The 19,651-nt window shown below is 44.5% G+C and overlaps 1 protein-coding gene across 1 annotated transcript in view; it reads left to right on the forward strand.

The window, feature by feature from the left end:
* The window catches only part of LOC149308000 (uncharacterized), an 85,251-nt gene that overhangs the window by 27,993 nt on the left and 37,607 nt on the right, over nt 1-19,651 (forward strand). The window contains exons 10-22 of the mRNA XM_089536841.1: nt 165-218; nt 3,618-3,662; nt 6,416-6,469; nt 6,924-6,968; nt 8,710-8,763; nt 9,874-9,927; nt 10,325-10,378; nt 12,879-12,932; nt 13,322-13,375; nt 13,908-13,952; nt 14,572-14,625; nt 16,504-16,548; nt 19,372-19,425. Coding sequence (XP_089392967.1) covers nt 165-218; nt 3,618-3,662; nt 6,416-6,469; nt 6,924-6,968; nt 8,710-8,763; nt 9,874-9,927; nt 10,325-10,378; nt 12,879-12,932; nt 13,322-13,375; nt 13,908-13,952; nt 14,572-14,625; nt 16,504-16,548; nt 19,372-19,425 — 666 coding nt within the window. The remainder of the gene's footprint in view (nt 1-164; nt 219-3,617; nt 3,663-6,415; nt 6,470-6,923; nt 6,969-8,709; nt 8,764-9,873; nt 9,928-10,324; nt 10,379-12,878; nt 12,933-13,321; nt 13,376-13,907; nt 13,953-14,571; nt 14,626-16,503; nt 16,549-19,371; nt 19,426-19,651) is intronic.

Raw genomic sequence — 19,651 nt, forward strand, 5'->3', positions numbered from 1 at the left:
ATACATTGAAACAATATAAAATCAGGACTGTCCCTCAAGTCACCTTAAAAAAAATAGAATAATGAGGCAAAAGTTTAATGTCTTGTATTTACATCCTTCATATCTATATACTGTTCTGCTTTGTAACCAAGAGGTTTTCCATCTTTTCTCCTTCTTCTCTTCAGGGCTTTCCTGGTGATTTTGGGGAACGTGGACCTCCCGGCATTGATGGCAACCCGGTAAGTTGGCAACCATTAAATTCTGATGTTATGTCTCTCTGTTAGGCTTCACTAGGGAACCATCCGTTGTCCGATTGGGTTCGCCTCCTTTGAAGCAGGCCTCAGTTGTCACATTCTTTTCCCTCTTGAAATCTTTCCCATCTTTTATACAAAGTGCTAAATACCTCCATCAAACATCTAAGAAGCATGAGGTCAACTAAGTGCCATCTCCTTTCTCCCACTCTCTGGTCTTCTCTTCTGTTCCTCTTTTGCTATGGACTTCATGACCTGGGAAGAATGACAACCCAAAGCCAACAACAACAACAACATGGTTGGCTTTGTGTGGTTTTCTTTTAACCCAATGCTCCATTCCACTTGGTTCTTACGCTTTTTGAAATGTTATTTTTGCAATATTTTCAAGCTGTGGATGGTTGAATCCATGGATGGAGAATATTTGGATATGGAGGGCCTGGAGTGTTTGCAGTCCTGGCATATCCCCTGAGAAGACATGTCTGGCTCCTGGACGCAGGGCATGACGGGACCAACTGTAGATAGTTAATACCCAAAGGCCTGAGTAAAACAGAAAGGTCTTCCCTTGCAGACAGAAGGAGAGCAAGGACGGGACCAGGATAGCTTCTTGTGGAAGGGAATTCTGCAGTCTGGAGACAGCCACTAAGAAGTCTCCTTTGTCCCTATAATGGAGAAAGCCCTTCCAGTTTTTACTTCTGATGCTGGTGGAATGACTTGGTCTTCCCCTTCGGCTGAGAACAGTAGACTAGTTTAGGCAGTGCGGAGTGAGCAATGACCCTTTCTGCTTCCTTGCAAACCAAGAGGAGCTAAGATGATATGTGCAAAGAACAGCCAGTGATGTCTCTCCATCATCTGTTACTCCAGGCTGTTTCCTTGTGGTCTTACATGGCAGAGCCAAGCTTCTCTATAGCCCATAGTTTTCTGAGATGGAGCAATAGGGTTCTCTTGCCTTTTTGATATATGGCTATTTCATTGGTGAGAGGGATAGAAATCCTTAGATTTCATTTAGAGAGAAGAAGGGCCATAGCTTACTTTGCTTGTACTGTATCTGCCAAAGCTTCCAGATTCAACCTTTTAGATTCAACCTTCAATGTAAAGGATCTCACTTGTACAGATGGTATTAGTGACCAATATGACTGATTGGCTGAATTGGCTAAAATCCATCTTTTAAAAAACCCAATCCTCTCTTTAACTGAATTTCTTTAACCGGAGGTAAAAAGGTATCTTGGACCAACATATTGTGTTTTCCTCCCTGCTCTTAAATCTTGCTTCGATATCTCTGTAGCCCCCCTCGAATTCTACATTTGGGTTGGTTTATAAATACACCTCTTTGTGTGTCTTCAAAGCAGACAGCTGTTGGGTGGCTTGCATGGCGGAAGAGGAGAGATAAAGTGCATGGAGAATGCTTGCTTTAGACACGGTGTATGCTCCCATTGTGTTGGCTGATCTTGTGAGAACGCAAGAGTAGGAGTTGTGCCGAGAGTGCGAGAACAACCCTGCATTAGGGATGGACGTTGGTGGCTCTCCAGATCTTTTTCATCTACTATTCCCATCAAACCTTAGCCAGCGTAGGTCATGTTGAAGTCCAAAAATTTCTCCCTAGGTCCTCCAGTGCAACTCTATGGTCAACACTTGACTGTAGAATTGTGCCAGAGCACCTTCAAATGCCAAGAGAAGTGTTCTCTCTAGGAATCTTTATGTCCTCCAGCAAAACTCTACAATCAACATCTGGCAGAGGTTGGCCATAGATTTGTGTTGGAGGACCTCTAAATGCCTAGAGAAGTGTCCTCTCTAGGAATTTCTCTGCAGCGCAACGTCTGGCAGATATTGACCACAGAGTTGTGCCAGAGGACCTAGAAAGAACATATTAATCAAATCAATGAATGATAAAATCCACAGAAGTCAGAGCTGCAAATATGGATGAAGGCCTCACATGGTAGGAAGGGGCGAAGCATAAATCCTTTCCCAACGGTTTCAGCCCTGTTGGAGCAAGTTGCTCAGTTGTAGCTCTCCTAGGTTCTGCAACGCCATGTTTTGGAAACACTGCCTGGTGTTAAACCGAAACAGTCTAGAATTCTGGAAATATTACTTTTTCAGCTGTAAAGATCTTCCACTTTTTAATCTTTTTGTAAGGGGGGGGGGTTTGCTGTTTTTTCCCTTCTGCCCATTTCTTCATGGCACTTAACATGCCAAGTGACAATGGAAGGCCATGGCTTGTTTGAAGAGGAGAAGTTTGGCAGGGTCAAGAAAAGAGTAACAGACGGAGCAAATTCCAGCAAAAGGACAGGGATGGCTCCCATGTTTCTGCCCTGCCTGCTTCCTTTCCAGAATTTGATATGCCCAGCGGGATCTTAGTTTCTTCTTCTTCTGCCTCTGAATGTGGGTGGTTCAACCTATCCATGTCGGGTCAACTGGTGGCGAAAGGACATGACCCAGCATGAGCTTCCCTCCTCCTCCTTTTACCAGCCTCATATTCGGAGAAGAAATTTGTATTTCCTCCTTGATGGACTTGCTCTCTGTGCTGACATTTTGGGGCAAGAATCCTAAAACTCAGTGATTAAAATGTGCCAACTTTTTTTAAAAAAATGAACAAAGAGTAGGTGAGCTTGACTGGGGATAGGATTCCAACCGTGGGACACAGTCACCAAAATAGCCCCCTCTCCAGCTACCTCAACCGAGGTGGCAAAGGGGTGTATGGCAGACCCTTTATACACCAAAGCTTCGGCCAATTTTCCTCACTTTAAAGTTCCTCACTTTAAAGTTCATTCCCCCACCTTTAAAATTAGGATAGTAGGGCTGTTTTGAGATGAAGAAGGTTAACATGTATGGTGTTAAAGTTTGCATTCTTTACAATTAGGTAAAAAAAAGAAAGAAAGGTCATAGGGGTCCTTTCCTTCCTTCCTTCCTTCCTTCCTTCCTTCCTTCCTTCCTTCCTTCCTTCTGTCCATCTTTCTTTCTCTGCCTGCCTGCCTTCCTTCCTTCCTTCCTTCCTTCCTTCCTTCCTTCCTTCCTTCCTTCCTTTCTTTCCTGCACACACAACCTTCCCCCTGCTTCCCTTCCCCACTCCAAATGGCACAGTGAAATCCTTCTTCTCTCTTGTCCCTTCCTGGGAGGAGAAAGCTGGCCTTGCTCGCTCGCTCACCCTGAAACTGCAAGAGGAAGAGAACAAGCAGGCCTTGTGCCTGGAAGGAGCCACTGCCCCCTTTTCCTTTCCTTGCCTCTTGAAGATGGAAGGGCGAGATTGCCTGGGCAAAGTGAGGGGGGTGCATGGCTCTCTCTTTCTCTCTCCTCCTCCTCCTTTTCAGCCCTTGCCACACTGAGGCACTTTGGAGTCTCTGTTTTGTCGACAAAGAGGGGGCCATTACCATGCTGAACTTTCTTTCTTTTTAGGGAGACGTAGGAGTCCTAGGCCCTCCTGGAGTTCATGGACTCATTGTAAGTATGGAGAAGAGAGTGCTTTTGCTTTTTCCCCTTTCCATCATGGGACCAGAGTTGGAGAGGTTGTGTATGTTCTTTTTTAACTCTTTCCATGAAATGCAATTAGAGCCACACATGAATTGCATGCATTTGTTTTGTTTGGGGTGGAACAGACGATAGGCGCGGGACTGTGAAAGTTGCAAGGTTTCCAGAAACAACTGCAAAGAACTACCTTTTTGGTTGGAAGGTGTGTTCTTATAGACCTGGGAGGGAGCTGCGACTTTCACTGAGAAGAGGGACAAATGTCTTCTAAACCTTGACCCTCGCTGGTCTGCTCAGTAGGGACAGGACAATACATTTTGCTGCCTGAATGGACAGCATCATCTGGTCTTGATGCAACAAATGGCCTGACCCACTATAAGGGAGTTTCTGGTGTTTAGTGGTTCCTAGCTTGCCAGGGGCCAAGTGCCATCCTTGCCATGAGATACAATGAGTCGATTGCTTCTGGTAGCACATGCCAATTTTTGGAGGAAGGTGAGAGCTGGCTAAGTAGCCTGATATCTCCATAGATGTTGGATGGTGCTTATCTTCTTACTGTTGAAGAAAGAAGATCCAGTTGCCAGTTCTGATGGCTTTTTGTCTATGCAGTTGGGAATGGGTGGGTCACCATCTTGCTATTTGACTGAAGCAATGAGATATATTGACCTGGTACTACCAGTGGCTAGGAAGCAACACTGAGAGGTTGCTTTTGCACCTTGCTTCTGGGCTTTTTCCTGGGGCACCTGGATAGCAATTGCTCAATTCAATGGTCTGGACCAGTAGGGCTTTCTATAGTTGTTGTTGTGTGCCTTCAAGTTGTTTCCGAATTATAGTGACCCTAAGGCGACCCTATCATGGGGTTTTCTTGGCAAGATTGTTCAGAGGAGATTTGCCATGGCCTTCCCCTGAAGCCGAGAGAGTGTGAATTGCCCAAAGTCACTGAGTGGCTTTCATGGCCAAGTTTGGAATCGAACCCTAGACTCCAGAGTTATGCGGAAAATGCTGTTTCCTGTGTTTTCTGCCTAAATCAATGGCATGCCCACATTTTGCGCAGATGAAGTCCTGACTTTGCAAGTGGGCTTTGAGAACAGTTTGGTTTTCAAAAGTATTCTCACAGTGGAAAGAAAGTTGCTAAAATTACTCATTGCTTCTTCGGAGGATAAACATAACAGAGAGTTACATCCCTAGTCATTGGAGCAGTGAATCCATGTTGGTTTTGAGTCAAGCTTTTCATGGAGCTGTCCAAGGTACCAAGCTCATTTGGGGGAGAGCTCTTCAGCCTCTTGGATAGCTCCGTTAAAGTTCAAGTTAAAATCTGGAATGAATTTATTGCTCTATTACCCTGGGAACCATTAGTCAACTCATAGTATTCAAAGTTGGTCAAGTTATTTTGCCACTAAGAGTTTCCAGATCTCTGGACTTCACCCCGAGTCTCAGAGTTTATATGCTCTGGTTTTTTTGTGACGGTGAGGAATCTCAGGATGAGAGCACATATACAAATTGTATATACTATGTGTGTATATGTGTTTATATTCAATATGGTGTAGTGGTTTGAGTGTCGGACTATGACTCTGGAGAGCAAGGTTGGAATCTCATATAGTAGTGGTTTGAGTGCTGGACTATAACTCTGGAGACCAGGATTCGATTCCCAGCTCAGCCATGAAACCTACTGGGTGACCTGGGGCAAGTCACACTCTCTCAGCCACTGAGTATAGCAATGGCAAACCCACTCTGGAGAAATATGCCAAGAAAACCCCATGATGGGTTCACCCTTAGGGTCACCATAAGTCAGAAATGACTTGAAGGCAAAGAACACACGCATATATATTCTGCATTGGTTATTTGAATTGCATGCTAAGCAACAGTGGTTGACGCTGAATGGCATCAGCAGGGGCTGCCCTTTGTAACATCACCTTTCCCCAGGCTTGCTCCACCACTATAACCATTACACTGTGCTGCCTCCTGCCAAGTTGGTTGCTCTTGCCCATTTCCTCCTCTTGAATCTGGGTACCTTGAGGACCATGGCTCCTGGCTGTCTCCTCCCAGGCTGGCATAAAGCATTTTGTCTATCAATGGGCAAGACCAAACCAATGAGCGACCTATTTAGCTGGGTTCGTGTGGGCTGGCTTATCCCGGCCAGTTTCATGAAGCAAGCCCTTTTTCTCCTGCAGCATGAAAAAAGGATCTGTTCTTGCTACAAAGCCACAGCTTGGTGCTGCCCAACCTGGTGCTTTTGGCCTCAGGAGCCACCCGCTAGAGAAATATACCTTTTGCAAAAACCAGCCAGTCTCCTGCTTGTTTATCCAAGGCAGTGGAGAACTCAAGGCCGGCAGGGAGATAACTGGCTCCCTTCTGGATTCAGGGGAGGATAAAAAACATGTCTGAGATGGTTTCACTATCAGCATCAGTCTGTTTAAAAGCCTTTAAATTGTTGTATTCTGATACTGTACCTTCCTTGAGGTAGAAAAGAATATATAGTTTTTTGTGGATTTTTTGGGCTATGTGGCCAAGTTTTAGAAGAGTTTATTCCTGACTTTTAACTACATCTGTGGCTGGCATCTTCAGAGAGTGCACAGAAGCTGGCAAAATGTCAGGCATAAACTCTTCTAGAACATGGCCAATAGCAGGCTGGGTTATCTCCCTGGGTTGGAGCCAGAGGACTTGGTTGTCCACCAGAATTCTTCATGCCTTCCTCTCCTTTTCCCCCTCTTTCTTTCTCTCAATCTTACTAGGGTGACATGGGTGCTGTTGGACCAATGGGATTTCCAGGGCCAAAAGGATTAAAGGTGAGTGGACTTTTGATTTCTAGGCTTGCAGCTCAATGGTAGAGAGCACATACTTGGCATGAAACTGGCATCACTAGTTAAAATCCCCAGCCTCACCTCCGTTCTCAGAGGGATGAGGAAGAGCTACTGATCCTCAAAAGAGACAGAGATGGAGGAGATAGATCTTCCATGGCACAAGGGCATGCAACACACACACACACACACACACACACACACACACACACACACACCTACCTATATCTATATCTAAATCTAATTCATGCCCTTGTGCCATACATTCCCAGCATAAATCGGCCCCTTCTTTGGATAGTTAAGAAGGATCCTCCTTGGATTTAGAAAATTTCCTGTTTCTACCTCCCTTCCTATTGTACAGCTAGAGGTTATTTATTGTAGCTGGAAAGAATATGACACTGGTTTCTTTCTCTCTTTCTCTCTCCCTCTTTTTTAAATCTAGGGACTGATGGGAAATCCTGGAGAACACGGACTGAAAGGTGATAAGGTGATCTGAATATTCCCTTATTGCACTGTTGTTATTTCTTTGCATGCGATTCCCATTTTCTTCACACCGTGTGCCATACTCACGTCGCTGTCTCCGTTATTTTCTCTTCTTCCACTCCTTTCCCAGTCTTTGCTCCTATTAAACCTTTTCCGTTTTCTGTGATTTCCCCGCCTTTAAGAACAGAGCTTAGAAAATTTACTTTTTTGGACTACAGCTCCCCATTTTTCAGTGGATTCTGGGAGATGAAGTCCAAATAAATAACCTTTCCAAGCTCTGTGTGGCCAGGACATATTGATTATCTCTGTCTCAAAGACTATCCCTTGTTGGTTTCTGAGAAGAGGAGGTACCCCTAATGTTTGTATGGTTGAATGCCTCCAGATGCAAGGAATGGGATTGCAATGTACAGGATGGCGCCATCTTGTTCACCTCCAGAGGCAGCCAAGTGCCTTGCCTTTGGTTCAGTGGGAGCGATGGCATGGTGATCTGACTCTCCTCTCTCTCTCTCTGCTTGCAAGGAATCGGCAACTCTTTCTGAATTATTAACTCGAATCAGATGAGAACAGCTCTGCGGGACCTAACTTAATCCATCTGCTGCTTCTTGCTGAATTGCAAAGGTCTAAGAAAGAAAGAGAGAGAGAGAGAGAGAGAGAAGGAATTCTGGGTTTTCAGGGCATCCCACATCCTGCTTGGCACAGGCTGACGCCTCTCTCCTCCTGTCGGAAGGCTGCATTGCTTTGCCTTCGGTGTGTCTGTGCTGAGATTTGCAGGCAGGCAATCTCCCCTTTGTGTGCATCTTCCTCACATTGCAGCTAGCCATGCCCAAGGGAAACTCCTGTTAGATCGAGCCTGGCATCTTAGAATGGGCATCTTATAGGCAAGCCCCGATCGAGGTGTTTGGTGGCCTTGGAGTCATTCCAGAAACAGGGTCCCCTCTGTGCCCATGTGAGCTATTCAAGAAATAATAGCATACGGATTAAATGCATAAAAATAGCAAAATACAGTGGACAGCAGCATATAAATACCAGGCACGTGAACCCATTTTTAGCAACGTCGGTGAAATTAACAGTCTGATCTATGCATTTTGTGACTTAAATAATAAGCAATGGTTGGCATGCTGTAAATGACACATGCAAATACAAGCCCTCCTTATGCCCATACATATCTTTTTTGGGTTGTTGTAGAGCAATGGTTCCCAAACTCTGGGCCTCCAGTTGTTTTGTGCCTTGCCTCCCAGAATTGCAAGATTGTATGGGCCTTCTGGGAGCTGAAGTCCAAAATACACGGAGAAAGCATTGTAGGTAGTGGTTTGAGTGTTGAACTACAACTCTGGAGACCAGGGTTCGATTTTCAGCTTGGCCATGAAACCCATTGGGTGACCTTGGACAAGTCACAAGCTTTAAGCTTCAGGGGAAGGAACGAATATTGCCAAGAAAACCCCATGATAGGTTCATCTTAGGGTCGCCATAAGTCAGAAACCTCTTGAAGGCACACAAGACACATGCACAGAGGTTGGTATTCTCTTCCACCCGTTGGTTTACTTGTGTTTTGGGGGAAAACCAATTGCCCTGTCTCACTCAGAAACCCTGTTCTGATCTTTTGCCACCAGTTTTGTCTTCACCACCGCTGAAAAACATTGGCATTTCCCCTGTGCAGTCAAACTGAATAAATTCCATGAATTTGGGTGTAGGTTTTGCCCTTCAGAGGATGCCTGTTGTAACTTTGTTTGGTGATGTGTATTCAGGGTGAGCAGGGAGTGCCGGGTATTCCAGGAGACGCCGGATTCCAAGGAGACAAGGTACGTTATTTCTTAAAGATCTCTTTTGTGTTGGTATAAAGATTGGTCCATAGCTCAGTGCTGCCCAGGGTTTTCCTTTCCCTGGAGGAAATCCTTACTCTGAGCCCCACTTCCTTTGGGTGCATTTTCTCAATTATTTCAAGAATCATTGAGTTGGAAGGCACCCCAAGGTGTTTTTTCATTCAACCACTTTCTAGTGAAGGTACCCACCACAAAAATACCCCCAAGAAGTGGAAAATAGCAAAACACAGCACTTGGAAAAGTTACCTTTGGGTACTACAACCATGCTGGCAGAAAGATTCTTGGAGTTGTGATTAAAGTAATTTTCGAAGCCCTCATTCCACTCTTTTCTTCTCTACTGGTCTAGCTTGATGCTGCTAGGTTGTAGTGAATGTTTGTGGTGCAATCCATTTGTAGGAGGTGCAGTTTCTCCCAAACTGCCTCATAGAAGACCTTCAGAATCAATCAATCTGTTTGTATCTCCAAGATGAAATATTCCAGATGTGTTTGGACTACAACTCCCATCACTCATGGCCTGGGATGATGTGATGTGTTAGTCCACCATGGGATACAACCAAACAAAGTGGCACCCAAAGCTGACTTATACCGATGTTGAACTACTGATCCATTCCTAGTCAATGTGATAATAGGACCTTCCCATTATCTGGGCAACACAGCCTTCCTTCTAGGTAAAACAAAGAGTTAATAAGGTGTTAGGTTGCATTTCTTCTTGCATTTCTTGTAAGTAAGTTGCATTTATTCAGTGTCACTAAGGTATTGGCCTTTCCTGCGATACAAATCAGTGGGATCTTGCTTTTGAATTGGTGCCAATCTGGACCACATCACGGCGACTTCCATGTTGGTGGGCTGTTGAATCCATTCCAGGTTCTAGGCTAAACTTCTGAGGAACTCTCCAAAGTCCTGAACTGCTTATGATGTGCAACTGAAAGTCTCAGAATTTCATAGGATGGAGCCATGGCCATGGGATGAGAGTGCTAAAATTTTATAATGTGGATGCACCTAGAATTAGTTTCCACTTTTCTCTCTCCAGGATTAGCCTCCAGATGTCCACTCCATCTGTCCTCTGACCACTTCTGTCCTGTCTTTCAGGGTAGCCAAGGTTTGCCTGGGATGCCAGGAGCTCGGGGAAAACCAGGTCCTTCTGTAAGTAACTGGCTTCCTCTTTCTGCTTTATAAAGACCTCTGTCAGAAGGACATTGCATCCTGTTTGAGGAAATTTGAGATAAAGCTTGCGGAAAAATAATAGCCCACGATAATAGACACTACACCACATTGTCCTTCTCTATGAGCCAGTCAAGTTCGACCTGAGCCATTTAACTACAGATAGCAAGTTGGGGCTCATATAACAAATCTGCTCGTGGGAAAAGAAGAAGATATCCTTGCAGGTAGAAAAGTAAATCTCCATTTTTCTGTGGAGCTTATTACAGTCCAGGGAATCCCACTTGCGGCCTGAAGTAATAATGCAAGCCATGGACAGGATGACATTCTTGGTGTTAAAGGGCCATCTCATGTTTCTTTTGGTTTATTTGGTTTTCTGCAGGGCAATGTCGGCGACAAAGGTGCTGTTGGGATTCCAGGACCGCCTGGACCAGAGGTACGTTCTGCATGCAACACTGCTTGGGTTGTTTTAAAGTCCCTTTCTCCCCCAAGATGGCCTTTCTGTATTACCTGCAGAGTAAAAAAAAACCTGCTTGGAAAAATAATGGTTCATTCAGAAAATTCCAGCATGTTTTTTTTCTGAAGACCATCCTTTCCCAAATAAAGGTTAAAAGGGGAAGTTTAGTTTAGCAAACATCTCAAATGACTTGCCTAAGATGTAGGGTTGCCACCTTTTTGACATTTCCCCTTTAATAAGACTTTACAAGCATGCAATATTTTGGAATTCAACTTTTCCTATCAAAATGTGGGAAGAATGGACCAATTGCAAGCATGGGAAGTAGCAATGAAGTGGAAATTTGGAGCTAGAACCCTCCAAAATATTTCAAAAGCAGTTAAGAAAGTGGGACAGGAGGATTAATTTGGTCTCTGCCAAATCAGAACAGTTGAAGGGTATGGCACAAATGTTTTGGACTTCACCTCCCCAAATCCTTCACCACTGACCGTTCTGGTTTGGGTACCTGGGAATATGAAGTTCCAAAGATCTAGAAGTCTAAAGGTTTAGAGCAACGTTTCCCAAACTTTGGTCTTTCAAATGCTTTGGGCTTCAGCTCTCAGAATTTCTGACTGTTGGCCAAGATGGGGTTTCTGGGAGTTGAAGTCCAAAACACTTGGAGGACAAAAGTTTGGGAATCACTGGTTTAGAGCCATTGGGTCCGATCCAGTAATGCTCATCTTACATTCTTTAAAAAAACGGACAATGTATACAGTATTTGGAGAATGGCTTGCAAAGATTGGCTGACAGCACCTTTTCATCAGCCTTCTGGCATTTTGCTGGGTCTGGAACAGCTCTCCGTTGAGTTGTATCGCTTAGTAATCTTTCTTCTTTGTTAACCTTGGACCGGACTATGGCTTTCTTTGTTTCCGTAGCTGAATGGCGGGTGGGCGGAAAAACGTTGGCGTTCCACGTCAAGCCGCCCCCCTCTGTCTAATGAGCGTGTCGTCACCTTTCCTTTCGGTCACGCCAAGTCCCATTTCCCTTTTGTCGAGCTCGGCAATCTCTTGATTTATTTCTTTGAGAGAATGACGCTGACTCAAAATTCAAGGCAGATTGAACAGGGGCCTTCTTATGAGCAGCAAGGAAATATTTGCTGACACAAGAACATCTCTGGCTTAGAGGAACAGGAATTGCGAGCGTGGAGTGACACAAAGCAGGTTTAATGCACCTTTCATGCCCCTTATATCTGGGTATGCCTCCTAGCCTGCCGCTGTGTGCCTACGTCTTTTGATTTCCATTAAGTCTTATCTTCTCAACCCACCTAAGTTGCAAAAGCATTTAGATCAGAAGCCAATAGGTCACATGTGGTCCTCTCTGTTGCCTCTGGAAACTTCTCAGCCTCCCCAAACAATCTTGGTTTGATTGGGGTCTGAAGAACTTTTTCACAACTCAGTTTGGGTCTGTGGGTAGGGTGACCAGACTGCAAAATGTAGGGCATTCAAGAAAAATGTAGGCAATGGCCAAATCAAAGCTATAAACACTCATAGAAATAGAAATCCATGCTTATTTGTCTTGCTCAAAATGGAGGATGTTTTGGAATTTCTCCTGGACAGAAAGAAGGTTGAAATGGAGGACAGGCCCCAGAAAAAGAGAACATCTGGTCACCTTTTCTGCAGGGCTCATTTGGGGTCCAAGTCCTTTTGGGTCTGAGACTCCATTTGGGTCTGAATTATTCTTTGCTGAACTTGGATCCAATTCAGTCTCAGCTGTGTTTAGACTCCAGACCCAATTTAGGACCAAAGTAGTATTGGCTCACATTGGACCTGAACCTCTCAATCTTTCCAGACAGTTATGGTAACAGTGAGAAAACACTGTGCAGTCATTCCTTTGTTTTCTTCCCAAATCATAGAATTGTAGAATGGGTCTTCTTTGGTAAGAAAAATAAAAGTCCAAAGAAGTGGCAGGAACACAAGGGAGAGTCAAGCGTGAAGGAGAGTGTTATGTGAAGCCACCATAAAACTGAATGGACAAGGGAGGGCTATGGACTGGAGGGGGAAAAGTTTATTTCAGTTTGGACCAAAAATAGTCTTGGGCCTGTGGGACTTGAATAAATCTTGGCTCAAATTGAGTTTAATGGGTTTGAATTAATCCTGGCTCAGTTTGGGTCTCAGCCTCCATTTGCACCTGAGATGGTCTTCACTTATCTTCAGTTTTGGGCATATCTCAGGTCAGCAACATTTGAGTCCAATGTACTATTGATTCAGTTTGGATTTGAGATCCTCACTTAGTATGGGATTAACATTGTCTTGAAGCTGAACTTTGATGCTAATGAAAACCTGACAGTTTAAGGGGAAAAGGAAATACGCAACCTCTCAAAAACTACCTTCAGATGGTTTGGTGCAAGCCACCAGCAATGGGGCTCTCCAAAGGCCTGGCGTATGAAAAGTCTGACTTTGGGAACGTTGTCGCTTGACATCTTCTCTGTCTTGACACTTTCTAGGGCTTTCCGGGAGACATTGGCCCACCAGGACTAAATGGCCCCGAAGGCATTAAGGTGAGCGACGCTGGAAAAACCAGACTTTGTGCTGAGTTGGTGAGAGCCAACGAAAACAAAAGAACCAAAGAATGGAGAAAAAGAAAAGAAAGAGATGGAGAGGGAGAAAATCCTGGAGATCCCTGTAGATACTTCTGGCCAAAGCTCTGGTTTTTAGGACTTGTTTGTGTTGAGATGCCTCCAAGAGCTGGAGTAGATTTTCTTTTCCTCTCCAAGAGTCCCCCCCCCCCTTCCAAACCCCATCCATTTCTTCAACAAAATTGATTTTGGACACGGTCCCATGGCAGCACGCGCTGGCAAGCAGCTTCCACTCTTTGTTTCAATGGGCCCTCCATAGTTGTTGTGCCGCTTTCTTCTCTGAGCCTTTCTCTTTTCTCATCTCTTTGCAGGGAAAACCAGGGGCACGAGGGGTACCTGGCCCCCCAGGACGACCCGGGCAAGAGGTAGGGATGCCAACATCAGAAACTAAAACCTTATTTTTCTAGTCGAGCTTCAAACAAGTCTTTTTCATTTCGCAGAATTTTTTGAGCTGGGATGGGATTTGTGTTTCATGGCTAGGCAACTGTGGCCCTCCAGATGTTACTGGACTTCAGCTGCCATAAGTTCCCAGCATTGGATAGGGCTGCTGGGAGTTACAGTCCAACAACATGTGACGTCGAAGGCTTTCATGGCCATCATCCATAGATTTTTGTGGGGTTTACGGGCTAGGTGGCCATGATCTAGAAGAGTTTGTTTCTGACATTTTGCCAGCATCTGAAGATGCCTGCCACAGATGCTGGTGAAATGCCAGGAATAAACTCTTCTAGAACATGGCCACATGGCCTGAAAGACCCACAAAAGTCCAACGATTGGGCTCTCCATATGAAACTGGGCTCTCCAAAGGTTCTCCATATGAAAACACTGCCTCTCAAGAATTATTTGAATTCTTTATTGAGAGTATTTGTAATGACTTAACAATTTTGTGTGCCCTTGTAGGGTGATGAAGGGCCAGTGGGACCACCTGGCATTCCAGGGGCAGAGGTAAGAATCGGGATGGAAATTGTGGTTGTTTCAATTAAGTACATGTGTATAGGGGACTTCCTTCCTTCCTTCCTTCCTTCCTTCCTTTGTTTATCTGATCTGGACCTATTATGAGTCAGGGCCCATTGTGGCAGGTCACCCAAAACTGCTTTGAGCTCAGAATATACAGTAGTAAGGAAGAAGAGCACTTTGAACGTGCACAGAGTGCTTTTCCTTCCCCACTACACCAAGTAAGTTTGAGCCTCCCTCTTTCCTTTAAGCATTTTATATTTCTATACTTCTGATCAGTGAGTTGGGATTTCTCCAGCTGGGTTTCCCCAATATTTGATCAAATTGGGTTGCAAGGTAAAATTTGTGACGGATGTTGGGTCTTGGATCTTTCCCCCAAACCCTTGACCTCACATGGAGCGGTTTTGAAAGATTTCCCAAAGCGTTCTCTATTGCCTCCCCAATGGCACCGCCATCTTGAATCCCATATTTTCAAGTTGAGGCAACTATGACCGTTCCACTCTTGGCAGAACAACTTTGTTTTAACTCATTCCCCTACTTTCTCTATTCACTTCCTCTGGTTTTCCACCACGTGACAAGGTTATTCTGAACTTACGTGTCTCTTTTCCAGGGTCCGCTTGGCAGGAAGGGATTTCCGGGAAAACCAGGTCCTGATGGCTTAAAGGTAAACGAGAAGGAACCTTGTTACAACTCGAAAAGAGGGGGAAGCTCCAGCCAACCCCATGGCTTCATTTTTAACACTCAGAGGTCCCCTCTCTTCTCTGCTAACAATCTTTGCTCATTTTTCTTGCTTTCCATTCTGGAAATTCCAACTCACTGTGGTTTCTGTGGCAGAAAGAATGATGGTGCATATTTTTTGGAAACCACAGTGTTGTATTATTAAACAGTACACTCTTTTTTTGAAATCTCCACAGTTTCTTTCCTTTCTTCCTTCCTTCCTTGCTTCTCCTCCCTGCCTCCTTCACTTTTTCCCCTTCCTTCTTTCCTCTTCCTTCCTTCTCCTTCTCTTTCCTTCCTTCCTTCCTTCCTTCCTTCCTTCCTTCCTTCCTTCCTTCCCTCCCTCCCTCCCTCCTTCCTCTTCTCCTTCCCTTAATCCCTTCCTTCGTTCTTTCCTTCCTTCTATGAACTTCTCTTTGTGTCCTCATCCAGAAATGTCCCTGCTTGGCCTCCTCTCCATTTCTGTCTTAATTGCCCGCAGAAGAGTCCCAGGGCATGGCTTGTCTTCTCCTACCTCCTCCCACCTTTTCCTAGAAATAAAATATAACTCTTTAATCTAACCAAAGTCAGCCTTGCTGTGCAATTGCGTTACAAGACATCTGAGGAAACTCAGTGGCTGTTGCCCCAAGACTTTTTCCTGGCCCTTCTCCATGCCAGAAATCCCACGGAGGAGGCTGTGCTAATTGGAGACTTTTTCCACGGTCGAAGCTTCTGTGTCTCTTGCACTTTTCCCTGCTTGCTTATGGCTTGCATCAGTTTCTCCTCCTCTTCAAGGCTTCTATAAGTTAAACCTGGATAGGTCCTGCATATATACTACTCCTAACTTTTCTCAGGTGAAAAACCAGGGAACGTGTGCCCAAGCGACATCAGGTTGGCTGTTGCAGCCGGTGGTGGGTTTGTTGTAGCATTGCCATAAGGTGGAAATGACTTGCACACAACAACAACAAGTGGAAGAACAGGAGCCTCAAAGAAATTGAGCTTGTCAGATTTTCCCATCCCATGCAATCAAAACTCAAAGTTTTACAGAGAAGAGCACGTTCCTTTCACCATGGCAAATGCATGGGAGACACCAGGATGAGCCATGTTCCCTTGGCACATGTCCACCACAGCTTTGCAAAGGCATGAGTTGTTTTGAGCATTAGTTACGCTGTGCAGACAGACAGTAGAGATGGAGGAAACCCATCTGGCTGAAAGGGTGAAGTGGCCACCGTCAACACTGTCTGGAAAAGCTGAGACCTTGATAAAACAACCGTGGGAAATGCTCATGGGCAGCTGAAGATGATTTAGTTGCTCCAGTTAACAATTGTTCTGCAGCCTGTTAGGGAATTGTCTGAGGTTAATCCTTCATGAACAGACTGGAGAGAGTTTTGGCTTGGTAGTGATTGCTGTTGATGCTAGAATCACAGAAACTTAGAATTGGAAGGGTCCACAAAGGCCATCTATTCCAGTCCAACCCCCTGCCATGCAGGAATACATTACATTACTAAAGCAATCTTCAAAGATGCACACCCAACCTCTGGTTAGAAACCTCCATAAGAAGAATTGAAAAATGCACTAACATACACTAAGTCAAAGGGCGAATGTGTACAAAAATGCTTCCATTTGGGGGGAAAATGCACTCGTGAGAATTCATTTGGTTTCCAAAATATGAATGAGAACAGGTATGAATGTGTGTGTGTTTGAGAGAGAGAGGGGGGGGTTAATTATATATATATATATATATATATAGAGAGAGAGAGAGAGAGGGAGGGAGAGAGAGAGATCAAGTGCTCTGTTAATGGGAAGTTGTAAGAATACTCTGGTACTTCTCTCTTTCTTCATTCAGGGTGAACCAGGGAATGCAGGTCGACCAGGAAAAGTTGGTGAACAGGTAAATACCTTCTATATCTTTTTGCTCACCATTGTGTCTCTTATATGCAATGCTTATTGTCGCATATCTTTTCTAGCGCTAGACTGTTTGCTCAAGATAGTTTTGATGGGCATAACTGCGGGTGTCTTAGGTTGTCACTGCTTTTTGGATTTAAAACCTTGTGCCCGAATAGCAAATTGTATAAAGACTACATAATGCAGCACAAAGTGATGCATAAAGTTACCTAGAAGCATTAAAGAAGAACTGGAAATACTGAAAGGCCAGTAGTACCACATAAATCTGAATAAGGGGTCTTTTCTATAGACTGGGAAATGCAATTCATTCTGTTGGCACTGTATACCATTAGTTACATCTCCAGAAGCTGTTTTTAATATAAATTGACTTTAAACATTAGTGCTGTTCTATGGCATTGCCTGTTTGACTGTTTGAAAATCTCATTTAGCCAATGCTAAATAATCAGAAGCAGAACATGCCAGTGCATCAGAATTTCCACTGTAGCTCCTCAGTTCAAAAAATCTGTTTTAAAACCTTCCAAAATGCCCTTTCTTAAGAGTCCCTTCCTCTTCCTTATGTTCTATGCTGTATTTATCCTGTGTCCTTGTGTGCCACTTTCTCCCAACAAATTGTTGCTGGAGTGATGCATTGCAAAAATAAACCCACCAAAAGGCAATGTTTGCAAGAAAAACATGGCAAGGGCCTGCAAAAATCCCATTCTTGCAGGGCGCTGTCCTCAGAATCCATGCTAGGAAGGGCCAAGAGATGAATTAAATAAGGCCAAAAGCTGTGGTTTCCTTCTCCTCTTGAAATAAAAGAGGTAGGTCAGAGTATTTCCTGGCAAATCCAGGTTGCATTGATGCACGGCTGGGCTGCCAAGAATGCAAATGTTTTTTGATGCCAGTGTGCCCAAATGAATTAATGAAGTGTCTGCATATACAAAACTCCCACAACGGCCATTTAGCATTCATTGCCCTAACATTTGTTGGAGGGTAATCCCATGCAGTATCCCAACATGGGCAAGTCACACTCTCTCAGCCTCAGGGAAAGGCAATGGCACAACACCTCTGAAGAAATCTTGCCAAACAAAATGCCGTAAGTCTGAAATGACTTGAAGGCGTGCAACACACTTTCTGACCAACAGGGCTGAGGCTGAAAGACAATCTCTTCATGCACTTCTGAAACCATCAGACTTGACCAAGGGCTGGGTAACCTCAGGGCCTCCGACATGGTCATCACGTTCCCACGCTGACCACACGAAATAGCCTGCAGTGGCTTTGGCAAGACTGGCTGTGGCTTGTCCTGGCAGCCTTTGCTCAGTGGCACCACTCATGTTTTATTGCCTTTCACGTTTTGTAAAACAGCCTAGTCTAGTCCTGTGTGCAAATGGACTCTCAAAACCCTTCACTTCATGCCTTCAAGTCATTTCTGACTTATGGTGACCCTAAGGTGAACCTATCGTGGGTTTGTCTTGGCAAGATTTGTTCCGAAGAGGTTTGCCGGTGCCTTCCCCTGAGGCTGAGAGAGTGTGACTTGCCCATGTTGGGACACTGCATGGATTATCCTTCAGGAAAATCTTGGTTGAGAGAATTTAGGAGGAACCCTTTGCAAGAATTTGCAAGAATGTTGTTTGCGTCCTGGTTTCCAGCTGTGAAATGTTGGACGATATGCATGGAAGTGGACTTGCATAGTAGCCTAGCCATAAAACACCATCCCTGCTTGAACATAGGATCCCATGGAATATGAAATGGTGTTTGGGATGGTTGCGTTTTCAAGCTGCTCCAGAACTTTTGCTCTGAGCAAGAAACGTAGGTCCCTGATTTGTCCTTAAGAAAACACAGCTGGCCTTTGCCGATCGCCACGGGTCCAAGCCTAGGAAAGCCAGACCGTATTATTTTTACTCTGCGTCTGTCTAGAAATATCACTGTGTGGAAAATGTTTCCATTTCCTTACCAATTAGGTCATTAGAAAAAAGGAATGTAGTACCCTTTGACAAGTCAATATGCCTTTCTTCCCCCTTTTTCTCTCTTGCCTCTGCCATCTCTGCCGTTGCAATATTGTTGGCCAGCATTGTGCTTCGTTTTAAAGCGTCCCATCGAGCTTTGGAAATAGAATCGCCCATAAAAATAAATAAATAGAAGGGTATAGGGATACAGCATCCTGCATTACTTTGAAACACTGCTGGCTTTGTTGGAAATCAGCATCGTTGCTGGAAGACAGGGAAGTGGCCATTTTTTACTGATGTGTGCAATAAAATATTAAGCATAAATACATTTCTATGCCTCTGGCTATTTATTTTACACTTGCAGCAACCTTGTTAAATAGGGTCAGGGGTAGAGATGGTCCAAAATCATCTGCCAAAATTCAAGATAAGTTGTGGGTAGAATCTATGTCTCTCGGACCCTGAGCCAAAATAGCAGAGATGCAACCGAAGGAACATAAAGTAGAGGGAACCTATAAGCCGAGCCTTTTTTCCTCTGTGCCTTCTGGCTGTGGCATGGTCTGGAACTGCTTCCTTCTCTTGTGTGTGTGTGTGTGTGTGTGTGTGTGTGTGTATGTGTGTAATGTGTGCGCTGTGGCTCTCACAGGCTTCAAAGTCCCAACTGTGGTTTCAGAGGCTGGACCAGCTGGCTGGCTTGCAAAGGTCTGGGAGCAATTGTGTCTTTGCTGGTAGCCAGTAAGAAGGTCTGGACACTTTGCAAAAGGACGCTTCGGGTTAATTTGCCAAGCAAGGAGAAGTCCTTTTGTGTTTGTTGCTTGAAGTAAATAAACCAGAAAATCAATTCTGCTTTTGTTTTTCTCTCTCTCTTGATTCCTTTTTCTCTTCAGGGTCTGATGGGCTTCATTGGTCCAGTGGGGGAACCTGGAATAGTCGGGGAGAAGGTAAGTATGGTGTGCAAACTGATCCAGTTTGCACAACTCTGAAGGAGACTTGAGGTCTTTTGGATAGGTTTTTTTTCAAGAAGCACTAAATTACCTTGAATAAATCTCAGGATTAAAATGAAATGGAAATTCAGCATGCAGTTTTGAAGCGCTGGCTCCAGATTTGGAGGAAATGATGGCTCTTAGGCCGAGACACCCCTCCATGAGTTCAATTTCTTTTTGCTTT

The sequence above is a fragment of the Sceloporus occidentalis genome, unplaced genomic scaffold, assembly GCF_023333645.1.
Source record: "Sceloporus occidentalis isolate IW3139 unplaced genomic scaffold, rSceOcc1.0.p SCAF_8, whole genome shotgun sequence".
Taxonomy (NCBI): Eukaryota; Metazoa; Chordata; class Lepidosauria; order Squamata; family Phrynosomatidae; genus Sceloporus; species Sceloporus occidentalis.